The sequence below is a fragment of the Phalacrocorax carbo genome, chromosome 3 (genome assembly GCF_963921805.1).
Source record: "Phalacrocorax carbo chromosome 3, bPhaCar2.1, whole genome shotgun sequence".
Lineage (NCBI taxonomy): Eukaryota > Metazoa > Chordata > Aves > Suliformes > Phalacrocoracidae > Phalacrocorax > Phalacrocorax carbo.
In genome coordinates this window covers 14,817,156-14,839,659 of record NC_087515.1, presented here as the reverse complement: position 1 = coordinate 14,839,659, position 22,504 = coordinate 14,817,156, and the positions used below count along the sequence as shown (strand labels likewise).

Genomic DNA, 22,504 nt, shown 5'->3' with positions numbered 1-22,504 from the left:
GAGGTTTAAGCCATCAGGGTGTGTATCTTCAAACTCAGTGACCCATTCCAGGTGAGTTCAACAAGCCTCCTCCAACACTGGTGGCAGGTCCTTTTGGTGCAAAGCTGAAGGAGGGGCTGCAATGTCAGCTCACCCTTTGTTAGATGTAAGAAAATCTGCTCAGGTGGAAGTCCTTTATCTTCAGTCAGAGCTCACATCATCCTGGACACCAAATCCAATCAATCACGAACAGCAAATACAGAGGAAACCAACTGTCTTTGTTAAATGACAACTAGCATCAAAGCAGTGGAGCACCTTGCACCTCTCGGAATAAATATTTCTGGCCACTGCACAGCCTCAGGCCATGCAAAGGCTGCCAACATCTTTAACCTATATGACACAGCCTGAGGGCACCTGACCGAGATTGTCAATACACATCCACATTACTCCAGATCTGAGGGGGTCAGAAGGGGTTTACAGGGGTCCAATGGACAGGACAGCAGCAGCCTGGGCTGGTTTGGTTCTTCCTGTAGGGAAAATTGGTATTACATGGCTTTTGCAGTGCTGGCACAGCACAGGGAGTCATGTATGGCTCCAGCCAGGATGCTGCAGTGAAGCTGCCTGAGGACCATGTGGACTCCTAGAGCTACAACTCCCTGGAGTGAGGGTGGGGAGGGACGGAGCTGTAACAAACACAACCAGGCAGAGAACAAACACAAGGAGAGCTGAGCTCAGTTCTGCAGCTTGACAAGTCTTCTGCAGAGCCTTTGGTAGCCCATGGAAATCAGCCACCCCAGTTACAGCCCTGGTGTGAGCTGACAGCCTGAGTGGCAGCTGCTGCTCCCAGAATTAACTGTTCTGCAAAGCTGTGGAGCTCATAGCATGATAGCAAACAAGATTAGCTTGTTTGAGAAACAGTTGTATGCAAAACAAAAACTATGGTGTCCAAGTGGATTTCTTCTACAGGGGCCAGGATGTTGCACAGTTGCCATTAAACCTCCCATGCCTCCAAAATTTGGGTGGTGAAAACCTCTATGTAGCTAGGAAAAAAAATCACAGCTGAAAAGACACAGAATGGCAAAGCAATGCTGTCTTCCCTGTCCTCGGGGGAAATTTTAGCTGCCTGCTCTGGGTTAGCAGCACACCTCCAACTGTTCTCCCCAGCCACAAGATCCATATGGTTTTCAAGAAACTGCTGGTTCCCAAAGCACAAAAAGGAAAATCAGGCAGTTGTGAAACTGGGTGATACAGACTGGATAAGATGCCTTCTGTCTCGTCCGTACCCCACAGTATTGCCACAACTGAATCAAAGAGAGAAATAAACAAAAGGCAGGTGGAAAAAAAAAGTAAAAAAAAAAACTTCAGAAATAAGGGCTAAGCATTATGCCCAGAAGCAGCAGCAGCTGAGGAACAGGGTCAGACTATGGAATTACTGCCCTGCTTTGTACGCCTCCAGTTGCACCAGCAAACTGAATGTAAATGTTACATCAAAAACGTGTCACAAGCCTTCAGCTGCATTGTTGAATTTGCGAGGAAAAAATCCAATCCCGCAAAACTCCAGCTTAGAACACCCACCCAGGCAAGGCTCCCAGACAGAATATCTGAGATGCTGTGAGTAAATCCAAAGTGAATGGACTGAAGTCAAGGCAGGAAATTCTTGCAGCCAAGTTTAGCCCAGCAGCAATAAGGGAGCTTGCCAGGAGCTTTAATCTAGTTGTTTTTTAAAAAACTGAAAGAGCCTATGGCTACTCTTTACCAACCACTATACAACTAGAAGAAAATATACAAAGAACCAGAAATGCCCAAGCTATTCCTTTAAGGTTAAGTTTTTAGTCTTTAGGAGGTAATTTCCCCCTAAATTTGTAGATTGATCTGTTTTTATTAGCAGAACCAGTGACTGAACCATCTGTTAGTGAGAAATTACTTCTTCGTTGCCCTTCGAGGTACTGTTTTTTTGTTCTCCTACCTATCTTGAGGCTACAAGGTCCCTCCTTATCAGGACACGGCTCTTCTTTACGCCTGCCAAGGGCAATTTAATGAAGTACAGGCAGCCAGGACTCCTCTGCTGAAGCATCAACTCACTGCTGTTGATGGACTTGGATTATTTTTGGCATGAACACTTTTGGCTTTCTCTGGCACAGCCTACCCATTACAACATACTCTGCTCTCTTTTTCATGCTTCCTTTTTCGTACTGCTGTGCTTTCTGCGGCAACGCTGTGGCCCAGGCAATACAGCAGTGCTGCCTGAGTGAACTAGAAAAAGCAAGAAGTATCCCATATGATCGAGTTATCCATTATTAACGACCTATCTTTGTCCATGCACACAGCTTCCCTTCTGAAGATGTTGGCAACTGAGCAACTGAAAGAAGGGAACAGCGTTACACTGTCCCCAGCCCCCAAAATTGAAAATAATTTTTTAAAAAAGCTGTCAGAGAGAATTGCCTTCAGGAGTTCAACTGTCAGCACAGAGGTGAGCAGGCTCTGGTATGGCCAGCGCTGCTTCAGCATCCTCAAAAGCCGCACCACCCGCAGGACACCGAGGCGCCGCCGCAGCCAGTGGCACCGCCTAGGGAGAAACAAGACCCACGGAAGCAGCCATTTCAGTTTCTTATTTTAACTAATTTATCACCGCGACACGTGTCTCAAGCCCCAGCCCCGCGGGGGTAGCGGACCTACGGCAGCCGGGAAGGGCGGCGCACGGCATGCCGGGATGTGTGGTCCCGCCGGTGCCGCGGGGTCCTGCCCGGAGGGGAAGCGCTCGCTCGCTCACTCCTGCTAGTTTGGCCCTTCTGCCGCCCTGTACCGTCTCCCCCGCCCGTTGCCGCGGCACCGCTCGCCGCAGCACATTCCAGCGTGGGTTCCGTGTCGGAAGGGGGTGGGTGGGTGTGTCCTTCTTCCGGGGCTGCCCGAAATGCCGCCTGAACAGAAACGTGAGATCCTCGGCTCCTCCCAGGCTCTTGTTCCACAGAAACACCCCAGCGCCCGCCCTCACACCCGCGTCTCCGTTTAGCGGCGCTGCCTGGTTCGGCGGGTAGGGGGGGTACCACCGCGGGAGGGGGCCGCGCCGATCAGGCGTCGCGGTGGGCGGTCCGAGCGCAGCTACGCGAGGGGTCAGGCCGGGGACCTGCTCCTCCCTCCCTCCTCCCCCCTCCCCGCCCTGACATGCCAACCCGGCAGTCGACGGCGCAGCACCGTGCGGGCCGCGTACGTGGGGCCGCCGGGGGCGTGGGGGGGACACGGGGGGCGCGGGGCGGGGCAAGCGCGCAGTGGGGGGGTCCTCACTCCCCCCGCAGCGTGAGGCGGGGGTGGGGTGGCACCGCTGAGCCCCACCGCGGGGCCGGGCTGCGGGGTGGGGTGAGGGCGGTGGGTCCCGCGGGTGCTGAGTCCTGCTCTCGCGCAGGTTCCCCCTCCGTGCCCAGCCGCAGGATGGAGTTCGAGCTCCTGGAGAGCGACGTGCTGGAGTCGCTGGAGGACCTGGGGTAGGTGACCAGGGCCTAGCGGCGGGGGTGGGGGTGGGGGCGGGGGCAGGGGCGCTTGGCGGTCCTTGCCGGAACCGCGAGCAGGAGGGACGGTGGCCCTGGTGCGGGTCCCCCGCGCCGGTCTCCGCCCCGGGCAGGCGTGTCCCGGTGTCGCCCCGGAGGGCCGCGGCCCAGGGCAGCACCTGAAACCGTCCCTTCTCCTCAGAGCTAAGGTGGTGGCCCCGTGGCGGCGCTGGGGACGGTACCGGTTGCGTCTGAGAAAAAGCACCGATCCAAACAGGCAGGTTTTTACCTGTACGGGCTTTGGAAACGTTTACCTCTTCCTGCCTGCTGATCTCCTTGGTTCTGGTGGTGCCGTGTCATCTGTGAGCCCTCTGTTCAGCAGAGTGGTCCTAGCTGAGGGGTGGGAAGGGAGAAAGAAACCTTTTAAGAGAAGCTAGGGGAAAGGAAGACTTTTAGGCTTTGTATTTAGTAAAAAATAATACCAAAAGAAATTGTAAATGACACAGTATTTTTCTCCTTTATTATCTTTTTTAATATAGCACAGAAAACTCTTGTATTTTAAACCTGTCACTCCGTCAGACTCAGTAAGAGTTCTATAAATATGAAAGGGAGTGCAAGGAGAACATGCCCTGCTGTAAGCTCGCATGTCTAAACTGTTGAGAGTTTAGACAAGAGGCAGTTACAATTTTACTGCTGCGGGTTCTATGCAAACAGCTGTATTTACTCACATTGGCCACAATCCCATAAATCACTCTGTGGCTAGAGTCGTTATGCTCCAGCAAGGATTATATTTCCACACTAAGTTGGTGATGATAGTTCCAAAGCTTGACAAATAGGCTTCTCTTTTGGCAGGTATTTCTCTGACTGAAATGTGAAAAGGTTTTTGCCGTGACGCACATACCGCGATCAGCTGCTTTTTTCTGCCATATATTTAAAAGGATGTTGTTTGCTTGAAGGATTTGTGATTTGTGGTCTTTATCAGTATAATTATAGATAGAATGTGTTGCTGTTGATTTTTGACATAAATAAATAAAGCCAACAACGAAAGCAGGTTAAAGAATAAGTCATATCAATCAAGATTGGCAACAGGGATTGAAAAGAAAATTTGGAGGGCGAAACACATGGGGCTTCAACAGTATTGGTAACAACTGGGAAAACTACTGCATTTGACTACTGGAGTTCTGTTTTCCTGTGTTTGGAAAGATTGGGGTGTTTGAGGTTTTAAGTTTTGGCAGTAGCTCCGTGAACCTTCACAGTTCAACTTATTTTTTCTAACCAGGTACTGAAGACATTGCTAATATATTACTTGATTTTTTTTTTAAAGTAGCATTATACATCAAAGAGTTGTTTCTTTTTGGATTTGTGCTCCAGGTGCCCAAATAGTGGCTTCTTGCCGTGTAAGTCAGTTTGTTGAACTATTGAAAAAGCAAACAAATCGGACAGCATAATGCTACCAAAAGAGTAGCGTAGCTCTAGAACATGTGCCATTGGCAGGAATGGAAGAAAAAAAGCTGCTTGCAGTCAGGAATCTGCAAGTTGGATTGCTGGCCAAATAGATGTGTAGCTGAAGTCATAATTGTCAGAGATAACACAGTCAATATGTCATGTCTATCAAAGAAAAATTCTAGAAAAGGGGCCTTTGACGTGACCAGTGACTTAAATCCAGATCCTGCCAAAGCAAAAGGCTTGTCATCACTTTCCTTCTCCTTTGATCTATAACTGGATGTTTTGGTTCGGAGTCCCAGATGTTCCTATACACATGTAGGTCTGAAACCTCTGTGGGACGGGACTTAAACTTGGTCTAATTAGCCTGTTGGAATTGTCTGGCCTGCTGTGGTAATATAGTGGGGTTGTGATACATCAGATTACAGCTTCCCTACTAGCTGTTGCTAGTAGACTAACTCTAGGTCGCTAATCAAGCTGCTCTGTGAGGTAAAAGTTATTTTTGAGTGTGGCGGCTTCTTTTTGGTTGGATGAAGTAACAGGCTGTTACAGTGAAGACCAAATATGTGAGGTTAAGCACAAGAACAAAGTGTGGAGAATAACATTATAATTTGCTCTTTGAGAGATTGATTGTGTGGGGTTTGTTTTGTTTTGTTTTTTACTTTTGAGGTTTGCCAAGAGTTGGCTGGACTCACTGGGTTGCTCTTGTATTAGTGGGTGATTTTACCTGGAAGTTTGTAAGAGGGATTTTGATCGATTATGCTCACTCTTGGATGCCTTTCTCTTTTGGGTGCAGTATATCAGAACAATACTGTGCATTTTCTCTTAAATATTCTAGTGAACTCTGACTTTGTGCTTCCACCTCGTTAATAAAGCAGTCTTCTCCCTACTCTTCCTCCTCCCCCAACAGAGTATCAATACACAGATGTTTTGAAAGCTATGTCTTCTAAGACCTGATCTGTATACTCATGTTTTCTTACTCTAGGCCTGATTTTGCCTACGCAAAGAACTAATTCTATTTATTTTTCTTGTGCCTGCTTAAGAAGGTAATTTTTCAAAAGAGGATATTGTTTTGCAGATCGCTTCTGCAACGTTTGTATTGAAGGCTTTGTTTTGCATGGCAACCCTTTAATACGTGATAGGAAATGGCAAAAAAGATGCACCAGTCCAGCGGTAATTAATCAACATGCTGTAAAGTAGTGCTAAGGAATGATATTTTGAAACTGCAGTTGCCCTAGATAGTTATATTGTAAGTAGCATCTTCAAGAGATAGAGGTAGGAAAGTTGCCGCTGTATGTGATGACATTCTCCAGGATGAAACCTTTGATGATGGTATTTTGTGACACTGTCTTTGGCAGCAAGCTAATGTGCATGGAAATGCTGGGTTTACTGAGACGTTTTCAATATGCCTTTTCTTACAGTTCAGTGCAGGAATCTTATCAGTTTAGACATTCGGCACTACAGATGTGATGTGGGTGTATCTCTCAATATGTATACAGCATAAAATAAATCTATCACAGGACATCAGTCATAGCAAACATTAATAAACTGTGCTTTTGTTTTACTTGTCAGTTATAAAGGTCCATTGTTAGATGACGGAGCGCTGGCTCAAGCAGTCTCTCGTGGAGCCAGTTCCCCTGAATTCACCAAACTCTGTGCTTGGTTGGTATCTGAGTTACGGCTATTCTGTAAACTAGAGGAAAATGTGCAGGCAACTAACAGTAAGTAGCCATAACTCTAGCACAAACGTGCACTTAATGTGTGTTCTTGCATGCCATAAAGACTTGGGCTGAAAATTGCTATATCTGTTGTACCAGGGAGTATCATCTGCACACTGTCAGATTTTGGATATTTTCCACCTCAGATTTGCCTAATGAACAGCCAGTAGAGGCTGAAATAATAGTGAGGATCAAACAGTCCTTCTTTTGAAATTAGGTTTTTCTTTTATTTGTTCAACCATAGAGTTTTTTTTAAAGTTTTTGGTTGGATTTAAGGAAATATTAGTGGGTTTTTAAAATTAGATCATGAGAATACTTTTATTTCAACACTTCTGTTTGTAATCTTCCTGTAGGAAATACCCACTGGTCAAGGAAACATTCTTATGACTAAAGTAGCCATATTTTCTTTTTATTCTTGGTTACCTTAACTCTGTGTGTACTATGTATTTCTCCCTCTTTATGAAACACACTGTGAGAAGGAGCCTGAAAATGTTTATCATTTTAGTGGAGGAAGTAAACCTTGGTTTTCAAAAAATGTTTTCAGTCAACTAGTCATGAAATTCTACAGATTGAATTGTTAAATTGGCATGATAACCTGTACTTCTGAAATTCTAGTGTATTAACTCATAATGCCTTTGTGAGCTTAACTTTCAGCCTATTCAGTGGCCACAGATTGCAGCCTTTCACTTCAACATCTGTTCCTTTCCTTTTTCTCCCTATTTTTGACGTATGCATCCTTTCTTTGAGTGTATTTGACTCCCTTTCTTTGTAACAATACAGCATCTCACCTCTTCTAGTAGTATAAGGGTCCTACTATATGTTTTGTGTTAAAAAAAAAAACAAACAAAACCAAAACCACAATCCAGCAGTATTCTAGCAGCCATTTCAAATTCTCTGAACGCAGGGATAGAAACAATTTTTTTTGTAGCATCATCAAGTCCTACCTTCAGTTTGTGTGACTTGAGTTTATAAATAACAGACATTTTGGGTTGAGATCCCTTTTCAAAAGAAGAAAAACCTCTCCTAACTATTTTTTGCATAACTTGGCTTAATAAATTCAGATTAGTCTCACTAATTTCTGACACAAATATCAGTCTAAACTTTGGCTTACATGACTTAATTTTTTAAAGGATATTGGTACAAACTGAGATCAGTTGACAAATGTGAGCTTACAGGGAGAAGTAGTAAAAATATGAGAGCTCATAAACCATATTATACGTGACTTTTTTCAGAACTATCTAATACATCTGTAGTGGGAACAGTTAGTTGATACATAAAATACCCCGGTAAAACTTGTTATGTTTTTAATGTCACTTTTCATTGTAGAAGTTGCCAGTGGCTGTCTGTTGTAGGTGGGCAAAGCTGTCAGTGAAACGTAATTTTACAATTATGAGGAATATCATGGCTCCAAACAGGTTGTTCTGTGTCTTTGAGAAACCCAAAGAACACATTTGGCTTCCATTAAAAGCAGGGATTTAATGTTAAATAGCAACAGGATCAAAGCATTATTTTTATTTAAAAAGAGCTAATTCGTTCTAATCGTACCCAGAGATACCTGTATTAGCTGTGAACAAATTATTATTCTTTTCCTTCTAAGGTCCAAATGAAGCAGAAGAATTTCAACTCGAAATGAGTGGGTTGCTGGCTGAAATGAACTGTCCATATACATCATTAACATCAGGGGATGTGACAAAACGCCTTCATAATCAAAAGAACTGTCTCTTGCTGCTTAGTAAGTTAAAAGGGTGCTTGCAAGCAAATCTGTTTTTGTGCGAGAATCAGTATTTTTTTACATTTACATTTAATGAGATACTGTTTTTCTATCACAATGTATAGAGATCTAAAATTATGAATTATTTTTCCCTGTAATTTACAGTGTCAGAATATTATTCTTTTGGGTCTCATAAACTTACCAATCACACTGTAGCCAGTATATGATGGTAAACATTTTGAGTATTAACCTTTTTCACATTCACTAGCAAAAAGCCTGACCTGTTACTTCTCAAAAGGTACTCTGAAGAGGGAATAGTTTGAAGACTTCTGCCAGGATTTAGCCACTGAACTTTGATTAGAAGGGTTGTAAAAATGACCACTAACATCAGATGCATCATCATTTTGGAGCCCCCACCATGAGGACTTGCAAGGTGCAATAAGACTTGCATTTTCCTACACTCTGACAACCATTGGAATTGTTGTGAAAAAGAGAAAATGTTTTATCCCAACTCCCAGTTCTTTTGGTCATCTCCCTTAGTAAATAGCTTCAATGTTGCATTCTCCTGTTTGAAAAGAAATTAGCAGTAGCAGTGGTGATGTGTTCCTATTACTTTTCCATCCAGCAGGTCTCAATACCTGAACTGGATTTATTCCTGCTTAGGAACTGTTAGAAGAGAAAAAATGGTACTTATATTTCAAGAAAGCCAATGGCATCCTGGCTTGTATCAGGAATAGTGTGACCAGCAGGAGCAGGGCAGTGATTGTTCCCCTGTACTTGGCACTGGTGAGGCCGCATCTCGAGTACTGTGTTCTGTTTTGAGCCCCTCACTACAAGAAGGATATCAAGGTGCTGGAGTGTGTCCAGAAAAGGGCAGTGAAGCTGGTGAAGGGTCTAGAGAACAAGTCTTATGAGGAGTGGCTGAGGGAGCTGGGGTTGTTTAGTCTGGAGAAGAGGAGGCTGAGGGGAGACCTTATTGCTCTCTACAACTACCTGAGAGGAGGTTGTAGCGAGGCATGGGGTTGGTTTCTTCTCCCTAGTAACAAGTGATAGGACAAGAGGAAATGGCCTCAAGCTGCACCAGGGGAAGTTTAGGCTGGATATTAAAAAAAACTTCTTCACCAAAAGGGTTGTCAAACCTTGGAACAGGCTGCCCAGGGAGGTGGTGGAGTCTCTATCCCTGGAGGTATTTAAAAGAATGGTAGACATGGTGCTTGAGGGTATGGTTTAGTGGTGGGCTTGGCAGTGACAGGTTAGCAGTTGGACTCAATGATCTTAAGGGTCTTTTCCAACCTTAATGATTCTATGACATGTTAAAAAAACTTTTTTTTTTTTTACAAGTGTCAATTAGAAATTTTAATACTAATTTTAATCTGATCTTAAATTCAACATAAGTTAATGTTTTATTTGCTTCCTCAGTTGCTGCTAATTCTTTAACTTTTCAAAACAGAAATTTAGTTCTGCCCTCTGCTGAGATGTAAGAAATTAATTATAGAGTTGGTTTCTGTATTTCAACAGTAGGAGAAAGATGAGAAGTAAGACTTAATCTGAATTTGTTTTGATAGTATGTTCAAAAATGTCAGATGAAGTGAGGTAATTATTACATTTAAAATATTTTTTAGCTCAAACAATCTGCCCTTCAGCTTATTCTCTGTAAGTCAAGCCATTTAATAAATTTGGCTTGTCTGTGACAGGCAGTTATCCCAGAGGTCCTCTGTGATGCACGGTTTGGTAATGTAAGGCCATGTTTGGAAGATGACCTCTGGTATCCCATCTGGCAGGAATACTATGTTTACTGTCAAATGTGGCATTGAAATAGATGCCAAATTCCTGTTGTGTGTACCATGATAGTAATGCCTAAAACTTTTGCATAGCTTGCTTTACCTACATTAAGCTAACTTATTAGGTATCCTGTCATATGTGAGCCATAAAACCAGATCTTTTCAGGAAAAAACAGAATAACCCTCTTCAATGGAAAGCAAGGGTATTTTACATTTTAACAAAATGCAGCACAGTTTATATCAATTGGAAGATGTAGTGATATTGCTGGGGGAGGGAAGCACCAAATAAACATAAGTAGTTAGGATTGTCTTGGTGTGCAGCATCACTAGAAAACAATATTAATTACTGGCATCTTCAAAAAATATAAAGTACAGGAGTTTCAGGTTGGCTCAGAAAAGGTCTGCAAAAAAGAATCACTATCTGGAAAACATTTATGTCTTACAGTGATAGACTTATAAATTTCAGTCTATGTCAGAGGAGGTTGACAGTAGCTTGAATGTGATCTCTGAATTCTTGAAACAAAATCCTGCTGCTAGTTTCTTTTTCAGGAGGTCCTAATGGGGTGTAAATAATTGAAAGTTGAATATAAGAAAAATCTGTGTAAAGTACCATTGAAAGAACTTACAAAGGTTTCTTCACTGCTTTATGTATTTTAAGAATTTTATAAGGTGTTCTGTGTCTTTAGCAGAAGACATTCTAGAGATCTAGAAGAAATTCTAGAGATCATTACAACTATCTTTTCCTAATCTTTTCCTTTTCTTTCCTTTCCTTTTCTTTTCCTAATCTTTTGATCTGTCCCAATTTTATAGGTAGTAAGCTGCTTTTGTATAGCCACGGGTTTACGTCCCTGCTCACAAGCCTGTCTTTATCAGTACAGTATCTGTTTTTCAATCCTTATTTTTATAAATACTGTTATGGTCAGCTGGTATGATTCATGATAGAAATATTGTTAAACCTGTGCATTTTTTTCAGTTGAAACTTCAAAATTGTGTCAAATGCAGGCAACAGCTGTGCACTAAATTTGTATCACTGTAACCTGCACCTAGTGCTGAAATTTTGGGTGTAGACTGTGTTCAGAAATTACATGATTTTAGTTTTTCTGTTTGTTTGATAAAGGAGTTGTGATGGTAGGCTCTTGCAGTTCTGGTATTGAAGAGCGCTGCAGGCATTCTAGTTTCTATTTCATCAGTTACTTCCTTCCTTTCTGAAGTTATTATAAACCTGAATTCTCAAAAGTACTTTTAAAAGTGGGGTTATTTTTCCACTCTGCATCTTGCCTGGGGAAGTAGAGGAGATTAATCCAATGTCTCACTTCTCTCTACTCATTTCCATTGTTCCTAGAGCCTCATGGAGTGCTTTGCTTGCCTAGCATAAAGTGCATGTCCCCATCTCTCATCCTGCTTATTTCCATGTTCCTAGTCTCCTGTCTTTGCTGGGCAAAGCCTGAAGGAAAAGAGCTATGCTCTGTTCAACGCTGTGATGAATACCTGTCAGAATCATAGGGACTTTTTCCAGGTTTTAATTGGTTGTACTAAACCTTTCCTGTTTGTTGTGTTTCTAGCACTGGGCTCAGTGATTATTAGAAATAGGAGTGTGCCGTGGATACCAAAATTATAGCCCTAACTCTCTCTTTTGCACATTTGTTGGTTGTAAGCACATGAGTTCTCACTAGTTCTAAAATAATTTAACTCGGCTATATCTGATGCTGAAATCTAATTTTTCTTACCCCAGCATACCTCATCTCAGAACTGGAAGCTGCCAGAATGCTGTGTGTGAATGCCCCTCCTAAAAAAGCACAGGAAGGAGGTGGCAGTGAAGTCTTTCAGGAGCTAAAAGGCATATGTATTGCTTTAGGGATGTCCAAGCCTCCAGCCAACATAACGATGTTCCAGTTCTTCAGTGGAATTGAAAAAAAAGTAAGATTCAAAGGAACAAAACTAGAATATTTATGATGTTACTGTTTTGATGGAAAATAGTTCTGCTACCAGGGAGACATTTGCCTCTTGTGAAACTTCAGTGTTTGAATTCTGAATGAGAGTTAATGTGATTTACTGAGTATGCCAAGAATCAGGATTTTGAAAATTAATTTAAAGGCTTTTTCCATGCCAAGGCACGAGGTCAGGGACTACTGCTATCATTGCCTTATGGGGTGAGATTTTTCTTACTCTGCTCTAGGTTTTACTGTCATCACCTGTTGCAGGAGACGTGGAAAATGCTGAGCTTAGGACTCAGGAAGAACGTTAAGGAGAAATGTATTCCAGGAAATACACCTAAACAAATTTTTACAGGAACCTGCTGTTTTAAAAATGTTTAGGTTAAAAGGTGTTGTAACTAAAGTCAAGTTTACACCTTTTCCCTAAGGCTTCATCAGTTCTTGTGGTTCCATTTATTTTTGTTCCTTTATTTGTATGTGATCTTCAGGTTGTTGTTGCATTATTTTAAACAAATTTACTTCTGTTTGAGTAATTTCTATAAAGCAGAGGAGCGGAGTGGACTGTCCAGTGCACAGACCAAAGGGTGGGGGACAGAAGGTTTCTAAGCTGTATTAAGTAAGTTAACTTGCAGGGTAGGGGAGAGCAGAACAGCAGAAGAGAACCTTTGTGAACTTTGAAGAACGGATATGATTACAAATCTCCTCAAAATACTTTCAGAGAAGTTTTTTGATTAAGCTGTTAGTTGCACTGTGCTTAAACAAATCCAAGCAGCTGAAAATAGTGCTTCATTCCTTTGCAAGGAATCAGTTTGGATTAAGCTGTTTAAGAAGAGGATGGTTTTCAGCAGAAATCCAAGGTGTTGAGTGGAAGCAGTTTGGTTTCTGTTTTTTGGCATTGTCATGGGCATTAAATAGTTAGATACATAAGAAATCTGTGCTTCTGTTTTCTATAAAAGGTAGAAAATATTTATAACAATGAATGCTGCTAGCAAGCTTTGGTGAAAAGAATATAAAAATACAGAATACAAAGTAGATCAAAACCTTTTTAATCTGGAAATTTGGTTATGTTTAACTAATTGACTGTTTTACATTGTCTTGCTTTAAAGTCAAACTTGCATACACCTTGCAAAATCATTAAGGTTAATTGAATGTTATCTCACTGATTTATATCCATAGGTGGTTACACTGAAAAACCCTGTGAACAGTCCTTGTAGCGTAATAAAATACATTGGGAATTTCTAACCTACAGAGTTGTTCAGAAATCGTATATAGCTGTGGTGCTGACAGTGTGAACACCTCAGATGTAGGTAGTGTTTGAGAAGGAGAAAGTAAAGCTGACTAATAACTGAAAAACGTATTTCACTTTGTAAATTAAAATATATCACAAAGTTGAGCAAACTTAAATAACGTAATGTGAAAATTTTACTCTCGACTCTAAGATGTCGGTTAGGACAAGAGATCACCTTAGTTTTCTTATGTCTAAAAAGTGAGTCTTAGTATGGCAGTATTCTGATCTAGCATGTGAAAATCAAGCTACCTTTTCTTCACGGATACGTAGTATGGTTTGGAGTAGGATCTTTGTGTAACTGACTGACTCTGTTAATGATCCACCACATTCATGCTGATACTTGAATGAACTGCTACCTCTGCTATTCTGAAAGCACTTGGTTTTAAAAGTCTTTGTTAAACAAACTGGGCTCAGTAGTTGGAAAACCAGGCCACTGAACGTGTTAAACCAACTGCTGGCATGAACAGCCAAGGAAGTTGAAAAACGTGGTTTGCAGCAGTGGAAAAGTGAAGTTTTATAGCTCCAACCTGTTTTGATCCAAATTTTTTGTCACTGTTTCTTCACTCTGAAGTCCTCAGAAATTTTGGGATGGGAAAGATAACCTAGATTCTGCTCAGACCTTTAAAATGCAAGTTAAATTTACATTTTTATATTGACGCTTTTCTCCTTTTGATTGTAAAGAGGGGTCCTTCTAAATAGAACCTTTTTGATAAAAATGTGGGTTTTTTTTTTAAATTAAAGTGGTGATGTGTAGAATAATCCCTTTGTCTTCAAGGGGAGCTGTACCTCATAGAATCTTTCTATTTTAACTGTAGATCTACTCTGTAGTCCCTTCTCTGAATTTTTAAATAATTATAGCTGAGACTACAGGAAATAGAAAAATAGTTGCTTTCCAAAAGAAGCGTGCTTGGTTCTCTGTCCCAGAGAAAACTTCTTGATATTTGAGGTTGCTTTGTCATACCTATGACTGTCCAAGAGTCCTCTCCTGTAATTTGAATCTTGAAAAGCTGATTTTTTTTTAGCCAATGCTTATATTTTTGTCTCTCCTAACAGCTGAAGGAAACCCTAGCAAAGGTTCCACCTAATCATGTTGGAAAACCTTTATTGAAGAAACAACTGGGACCAGCTCACTGGGTAAGTAGTTACAGGTATTAGAGCCTGTTTCCCTTTTTCAGGTATGTAAAGTATCGATCTGGATTCTGAGTGTAATGTCTCAAAATTAATTTTCTCATCTCTTTCTGAACATAAGACAATTTCTTGCAGTATTTTACATATATGTTGGTACAATAAATGTTCAGCAACTGATGAGATCTTAGGCTCATGAATCTGTATGTCCAGATGCAGGCAGAAGTTTTCCAGAATAAAGGAGATGTACAATGGTGGTGCTGACCTTCATGCTTGTGCAGTAGTTAAGCCCTCCTCTCCTGCCACTTGCCAGTACTGTCTGACCTAGCCTTGCTGAGATGGTGTCACAATCCCCTCTTTCCATCTGACTAGCTTCTTTCCAGCTAACCTCTGTGTCTTCCCATCATTCCCTCCTCTCTACTGTCCTGCTTCCTTCATAGCCTCTTCTCCAAGAAGCAGTGGGTGTGCAGGTGGAAGCTGGGAGAGGCTGTACACTCAGGTGGCAGAGCCACAATCATCTCCAGCTGAGTTTTGTCACCTGCTGTTCTAGAAGGATGGTGCCTGGGTTAGATACTGCCGCTGAACCAACACAAAGCTATGACTACTGCTGCAAGACTGCAAGTCTCTCTTGTGTCTTGCTTAAGGTTGAAGCTCATCTACTCCCAACACTCTGCTTCCTTCAGTGCTTGTATTGTTGAGGCTGAAAGTGGGCCCTACTGCTCCCCTCCAGCCAGGCTTCAGTCAATGCATAAATAATTGCCTTATTGGTGCCTTAAAATCTCAACTGTTGCTCTGACTAGACCGCTGTCTGCTACCAGGTGTGTTTCTAGTGATGGCTTTTCCCTGTAGGGCACTCTGTTGTCTTGTCTGTATGCAGATTGTGCTTTAATCAAGATCCTCTTACAGTACTTTACTTAGTTTTAGTCCTCTATCTTTGCTCTATCTTTGTCCTTAAGCTTACTACTTTTTAAGAAGGCAAGGGCACCCTGGTCCCTCGGACTTACGTATGTCTTTGCATCTCCTTCAGCTTCTTGCATGTAGTATTTTCTTGCTTTTGCTTCTCTGTCCTGGTGGGTGTTGAGAAATGCCTCAGCAGTATGTGCAGTTTTTATGTCCCTTGTGAAAAACCAGACAGCTGTGCTGTTAGAAATGGTAGAAGGCTGAATGTGAGGATAACAGAGCCTCTGAAGCCTTCAGAAAAATAGTGCCAGCAGGCATATCTTGCTGTGCGCCCATTTGCCAAGGTACATAATTGCAGCCTAAGCCCTGATTAATATTGCCGTGTGTCTTGTTTTCTTCCATCCATGTAGTTTATTATCTTAAGTAGAAACATTTTATCTATAATCTGTAGGTTATGTTTGCAAATTTTTATTTCAGGAAAAAATTGAAGCAATTAATCAAGCCATAGTCAACGAATACGAAGTCCGAAGAAAACTGTTAGTCAAACGTTTGGACGTTACTGTGCAGTCCTTTGGCTGGTCAGATAGAGCTAAGGTACAAACAATTTGCTGTGAAGTCCTGGTTGATGGTAATGCTTTTTGAGAAGTATCTCTGGAAAGCTGCTTCATTGTTTCATGAGTAAGAAATAACCACAGGTGTCCTCTGGTTTTGGTTTGAGTTTCTGAAGAAGTTTATGACAATCTAAGATGACTAAAAATATTTTTTTTAAAAGCTGATTTGTTGGATTTTAAAATAGTATGTAAAGTGAGAAGATAGATGGTGTGTAACTACATACCAAAGCCAAAACATACAATTTAATAGGTCACTGGAAGAAAATAGTGGAGATTACTGATCCAACCATTTGTGTTCAGAGTGCCATAATGTGAATCATTAAGTGCTATGTTTGTGTGATGGTAGAAAAGCATCTTCCTGTTGACCGTCCCTTAACTTACTTTGTGCTGTCCACAGTGATCAGATTTCCTTAACTCAGTGTGTCTGCAAGCACAACTCCACAGATGCACATGAGAAAAGCTGCTAAGGCACTACTTGTTCTTACCTCATAGACAGGGTAATTTTATGTGCTTCTTTTGTCTTTGAACTGTGCAAGTGGCTGTGACATGACGTCTGTTCTCTGAGTATGTGATACACATTCTGCTCTTAAAAAGAATTACATGGCTTCCCAATTTCCTATATTTGATAGTGAAAAAGGAATTACAAGATTTTAAAAATAGTACATATCACTTACTTTCTAGGACTAAACCAGATCTACTAACATGCTGTTAATTACGCTGCTGGCAGTGTTTTAGACTGAATTATTAGTGATAAACTGTGACACATGAATCATCAAGTGTTTTTTCTTGATAAATGATTTATTCAAAAAGCAACTGTATTTTAATAATAAACTGTGACCTCTCCCTTTTCTGTTTCATCACCTGAGCAAGACTTCTACTACTGTCCTGTCTCTTAAACCTTGTATTCTTCATGTTTTTTTAGTAGATGATTGAAGAACTATCTGATCGTTTGAATATTTTAATAGTGAATGAAAATCTGCAAAAGGATGGTTTAGGTTAAACACCAGGGACTTCTAATTGTAGCTTTGGCATCTAAATCCATTTATGTTTATTTTTTTTCCTAGGCAAATTCTCAGATGTTTTTGAACTTGATTAGCTACATGAAATCCTTTCACAAAAACACACAAATCATATATGCATTTCTGTCTGTTGAAATGCAGATCTGATTTTTTTTTAGGACCATAACAATACAAAATTGGAGAATGTGGCTATGCTTTTCCAGACATGCAGTACAGTTTGTTCTAACAGTAAATTTTAGCAATGGTTTAATACATGAAGTTAATTTAGTATTTTAAAACTTGAAGTATTGGAATAAACTAAATAGTCACTACTCCAGGTAGTGGAAACACCAGTAAAAACTTCATAGTCTTACTAGGGGTTTTTTTAAGTTCAAAAATGTCAAGTTTCACCTAAAAGGATAATATCATAGCACCAAAATACTGTGCTCAGAGCTCAGTCAAAGTTGCCAGGGAAAAATATACTACTACTCTGGTGAATACTGTTGCTTCTTCCGCCTTTAGCCAGAGTCAGGTAAATGACATGTGTTTTCCTTCATTTTGAATAAGCCCTGCTCAACTTGTAATATAAAAGTAGAAGCTTTTGGTTCTAAAAACTTATTACTGAGTAACTTGGAAATACATACTTGAAATTCTTCCCAGTTCTGGTTTTCTGCCTTTAGATGGAAAACAGGATTTTAAAATTTGCTCCTAGGTTCATGCCCTGTCAAGAGATTTGTTGGAAAACCTCTTTTGCCTGTCCCCACTGCTGTCATCCGGGGTCTGGACGAAAAGTAACCCTTTTGTCTGTGTGCCGATTGCAATCTGGTTTATCCTAACTGCATCACAATCACACATTACACTCGATTGCTGAAGATAGATGTAACTCATGTATTAACTCATGGCTAGTAGCACAGATTTCTGTTTTGTCTGTCACTTGGAAAACTGCTGTCATACTTCTGAGGTGTTCACTAAAGCCAGTATGGCTAATGCCAAAAGGCAGCAGAGGAAGAGAGATTGCATACAAGGCAAAGTTGACATGTAGGATCTCATTTCTAGCTTGGGCACCAGTATGTGAGACAAAAGATTGAATTAGAGCAAGCACTTGAGAGCTTTAGTTCTACCAGTACCTCTGATGGCTTGCCTTTGAAGAAGCTGACTGGAATGAAGAGTATGAAAGAGTTAACACAGCCTTTTTCTGCTGATACAGTGTTGGAGATATGGTGATGCTAGCCTGACTGGAATGGGTGTGGGTCAGGATGCAGGCACAGAAGGAGGTCTGGAGGCTGGACACAGATGTGTTTCACTCAGTATCTTTTAGACATTAGCAAATTTGTGTAACTGTATGTCACACTTCTCTTCTGTGTTTGCCTGGAAGTAATGTAGTCTGCATGTATATATTGTCAATCTTAAAATTGTCAGAAGATCAGTGTCTTGTCAGTTCAGTCAGAATAATGTTTCATATATTAAGAAATTAATTTGACAAATGCTAGCTTTGTTGCAGTGATTCTTAGTAACAAGGTGGTTCTCACTGTTTTTATATTAATTTTTGTTCTATTTGCAGTAGTGTCTTGTTCTTTAGTGTTGATTTGATTCTTTTGGTGAGGTGTCCCATCGCTTTCCTATTGCTTTAGCTGACTGGGTTTTGTTTTTGTTCTCTCCAACAGAGTCAAACAGAAAAACTGGCTAAAGTCTACCAGCCAAAACGTGCCCTTTTATCTACTAAGTGCACTATTTCCGTTGCAAATCTCTTGGCAGCTCGGCAGGATCTGTCAAAGATTATGAGAACAAGCAGTGGGTCCATCCGAGAGAAGACTGCATGTGCCATTAATAAGGTACCTTTGGTGACAAATGGCTTGTTCTAAATATTTAAGTAACTTGAATGTGGTAATAAATGCTACTTTTTTTAGGTTTGTAAGTGGAATTTGGAAATAAAGAAACTTGGTGTTTGTATACTCGAGATTATGCACCAGTCAGTGCATTGTGGGAACTGCAGTTTCACCTGTTTAGGTTCAGAGTGCCCCTTGATTAGTTGCAGTAAAAAATTGCTGAAATATCTTTGATTTCTTTCAGTGGGAGTAGGCCTGCTCTGCCTTATCAGAATTACTGATGTCATTACACTGCTGCTACCTAATTCTGTCACCATGTCTAAAACACCTACATAGTAACCATGTTTCTGGTCTATGTATATGCAATGTATTAAGATTACAAAGCAAGGATCTTCAAGGTTAGATTATCATCAAGTGTGTAGCGTTAGCAATGACATAGTAGCATTATGATTTAGACAAAGCAATTTCCCTTGTTTCAAAAATTATGATTTTACAGGAGTAGTAGGATCACAAAAGTATATGTGCTGAACTTGAAGCTCAGTAGCTATGTACAGCAGTGTACTTGGCACTTTAAAATTCATGGGTGTACATGCATTTTTTTTTCCCCATATTGGGTACCAGTTGTATTTCAGGTAATATTCTAATTAATTTAGGATGGAATGGGGGTGTGCTGATTTGACATGCGCCCCCCCCCCCCCCCCCTAAATTTTTACACCTTTTTAGTGTAGTTGGAGTGTGAAATGTAGAAGAAATTAAGTGGGAAGACAGGTGTGACTATCACAAGATCGTATGTATGTTTTACTAGAAATACAATACTGCACTACTGCTGATTCATATCCTGTTAACTTATTTCCATTATCAACATTAAATGTTGTCCAAGACAGTGACATAAAGTAACAAAGTAACCGGCTTCTATTTAAGTTTTTCTGTTATCACTTTAAAATTTGAAGCAATGCAAGTGTCCTGTCCCATTTTAAGTCTTGCTAAATTCTTCATGTCATAGCATCCTTGGACAGCTGAAGACCTTCTAGAGTCTGCTCAACTCTGGTCAGCACTGACACCTGTTTGTTGGGGGCGGGGGGTGTCCTTACTAGAAAATAAAAATCTTTGCACTGTTTACCAAAGATACCATCTCAGCCAATGGCTTCTACAGCAGTTCAGAGTACTCTTTAGGAGAGAGACTGCATTGCACTGTACTTGTGGTTGTTTGAGATTAGCAGTCTGCACTAGTAAACAGTTAGTGAAAGACTGTATTGATGCCTCTACTGGTATGCCTGTTTGAACAAAAAATCCAGGTCTCCAGACACGCCTTGTTAGCAGTGCTTGGAGTACTAGATAATCCTTGTTTATTAATTGGAGACAAAGGTCTGTCACATTCAAATATACGAAAGTTTGTCTTGATGAAATTCTCTAGATGTAAAAACCCTTGAGCCGCTGCTGTTTGTAATGTGTATCAGTATGTGTGACTTCTGTGAGGAGTTACAACTCCTATGGCAGGTTTCCCTTTCCCTTTGCAGGTGCTAATGGGCAGAGTGCCTGACAGAGGAGGAAGGCCCAATGAAATTGAACCGCCACCTCCTGAGATGCCACCATGGCAGAAAAGACCAGAGGCTGGTCCGCAACAAGGCGGTGGCAGAGGAGGAAGAGGTGGCTACGAGTCCTCATATGGAGGACGAGGAGGTTATGACCATGGGGGTCACGACCGAGGAGGAAGAGGAGGCTATGACTCATCATATGGAGGGCGAGGAGGTCACGAACAAGGAAGCCACGATCGAGGGGGACGAGGACGTGGTGGTTATGATCATGGAGGCAGAGGAGGTGGAAGAGGAAACAAGCTTCAAGGAGGCTGGACAGATGGTGGAGGTGGTGGCTACCAGGATGGCAGTTACAGGGAGAGCAACTACAGAGATGCAGGTTTTCAAACAGGTGGCTACCACAGTGGTGGTGGCAGTGGTGGTGGCTACCAAGGAGGAGGCTATGGTGGCTACCAGTCATCTTCATATTCAGGAAGTGGCTACCAAGGGGGGGGTGGTGGTGGCTACCAGCAAGAAAACAGATATCAAGATGGTGGGTCCCACAGTGACCGAGGGGGTGGGCGTGGAGGAGGGAGGGGTGGCCGTGGAGGTCGTGGTGGCCGTGGAGGTCAAGGAGGAGGCTGGGGGGGCAGAGGTGGACAGAACTTTAATCAAGGGGGGCAGTTTGAGCAGCACTTCCAGCATGGAGGTTATCAGTATAATCAATCTGGCTTTGGACAAGGAAGACACTTCACAAGCTGAGGCTGCTAAAAACCTATGCTTCAGCAGAGCTCACGTAATAGAAACCTGGTTTCAGAGGCCTGGCTTAATTGCTGCTTGAATTAGTACAGGTTTGTACGTGGCAGGTAGAATCTCTTTGGGTGGGATGTTTTGCATTGAGCAAAATACAACTTTCTGTAGACCTCTCCTCCCTTCTGACCCCAACCTGTTTCAGTTAAATGCGTCATCGCTATCTACTGCACCCTAAACATCAACTAATAGCCATGCTTTTTAGATGTTGGACTGGTTCCCTATGCTCAAAACACTTTTGTTCTGAAACTACCTGCTGTGTTTGCCTTCTGCTTTGAATTAGAGAAATACCAAGACCTGTCTGGTCAATTTTGTCTATTATAATGCACAATAGAACTCTGCGTTTTTCCCCTAATCATTGTTCAATTACATGTTCTAAAACCAGTTCCGAATATTGCTTTTTTTGGCTTGCTGGCCTCGTTTTAGTCACGAAGATGTTACACACACGTGTGCACGCGCAGTGAACTCCCTCTGACAAACAGGTTTGTTGTCTGTTATGTGAGCTCTGCTGTGGATGCCATGTTCGGTAGCCTTATCTCCTGCTAAACAAAGTTTTCCCACCTGCCCAACTCTGAAGACTGTGCCGCCAAAATCTGCAAAGATCATTTAAAACTAAGCTAAATTGTGAACTGATAGTGTGTGTAGGCCTGTAGTTAGTGTAGCAATTCAAACTGACCTGCATCCATCCAAAACAAGTTGCTCCACCTCCAAACCTAATTTTTACTTGAAATCAGCTAGAAGAAATGACAAACCGAAATTTATTTTATTTGCAAGTTAATACCACTGCCTCAGCAAATCTAGGGCAATTTGTTTTGGGGGTTGTCTTTTTAAAGAAATGCACTACGGCCTGGGAAGATTAGTTCCTGCCTGGAGGAAGCCCTTTTATTATTGCTGCAGAAAACAAAGCCTGGCTGAGTTTGATGTTCTAATTTTTTTTTCTTTACTGAAAGCCACATAATGCTTCTTGCTGGGTTTTTGTGTACATAAACATTGTGAAGCTGTGAAAGAAAATGGCTGAAGGTGTGCTGTTGTATAAAAGGTGAGCAATAAAAGTATCTGTATGTTCCCTTTGCTTTAGTTTCTTTTCCTTCTCATTAGTAAAAAGCAGTTGCTACAGTAGCTGGGAATTGATGGGCATTTGTCTGCTTCATGTGTTTTACATTTTGATCTACTTTAGATGTTCTAGTTGTCCCAGCTGTCCTGTGCATTCTGCCCCCTGAGAAGCTGTCAGAACAGGAGTGGACAGGAGGAATTGATCTTCAGTTGCTCTGAGTTTTGTTCTGTTTCTCCCTCTGAACTGGTGTAGCAGCACGTACTACTCTCTCTTGGGGGTCACTGTATGAAGTAATTCTTAAGCTGTGTGAGCACCTATCTCCCAGGTTGT

At 41.6% G+C, this 22,504-nt stretch overlaps 1 protein-coding gene across 1 annotated transcript; it reads left to right on the top strand.

The window, feature by feature from the left end:
• Positions 1 to 3,077: 3,077 nt before the first annotated feature.
• On the top strand, positions 3,078 to 22,186 carry FAM98A (family with sequence similarity 98 member A). The gene is made up of 9 exons (XM_064445929.1): positions 3,078 to 3,183; positions 3,380 to 3,458; positions 6,477 to 6,625; positions 8,220 to 8,354; positions 11,847 to 12,031; positions 14,390 to 14,470; positions 15,839 to 15,955; positions 18,635 to 18,802; positions 20,314 to 22,186. Exons 2-9 carry the CDS (start codon positions 3,406 to 3,408, stop codon positions 21,070 to 21,072), a joined length of 1,647 nt encoding a protein of 548 aa, XP_064301999.1. The 5' UTR covers positions 3,078 to 3,183; positions 3,380 to 3,405; the 3' UTR covers positions 21,073 to 22,186.
• Positions 22,187 to 22,504: the final 318 nt, after the last annotated feature.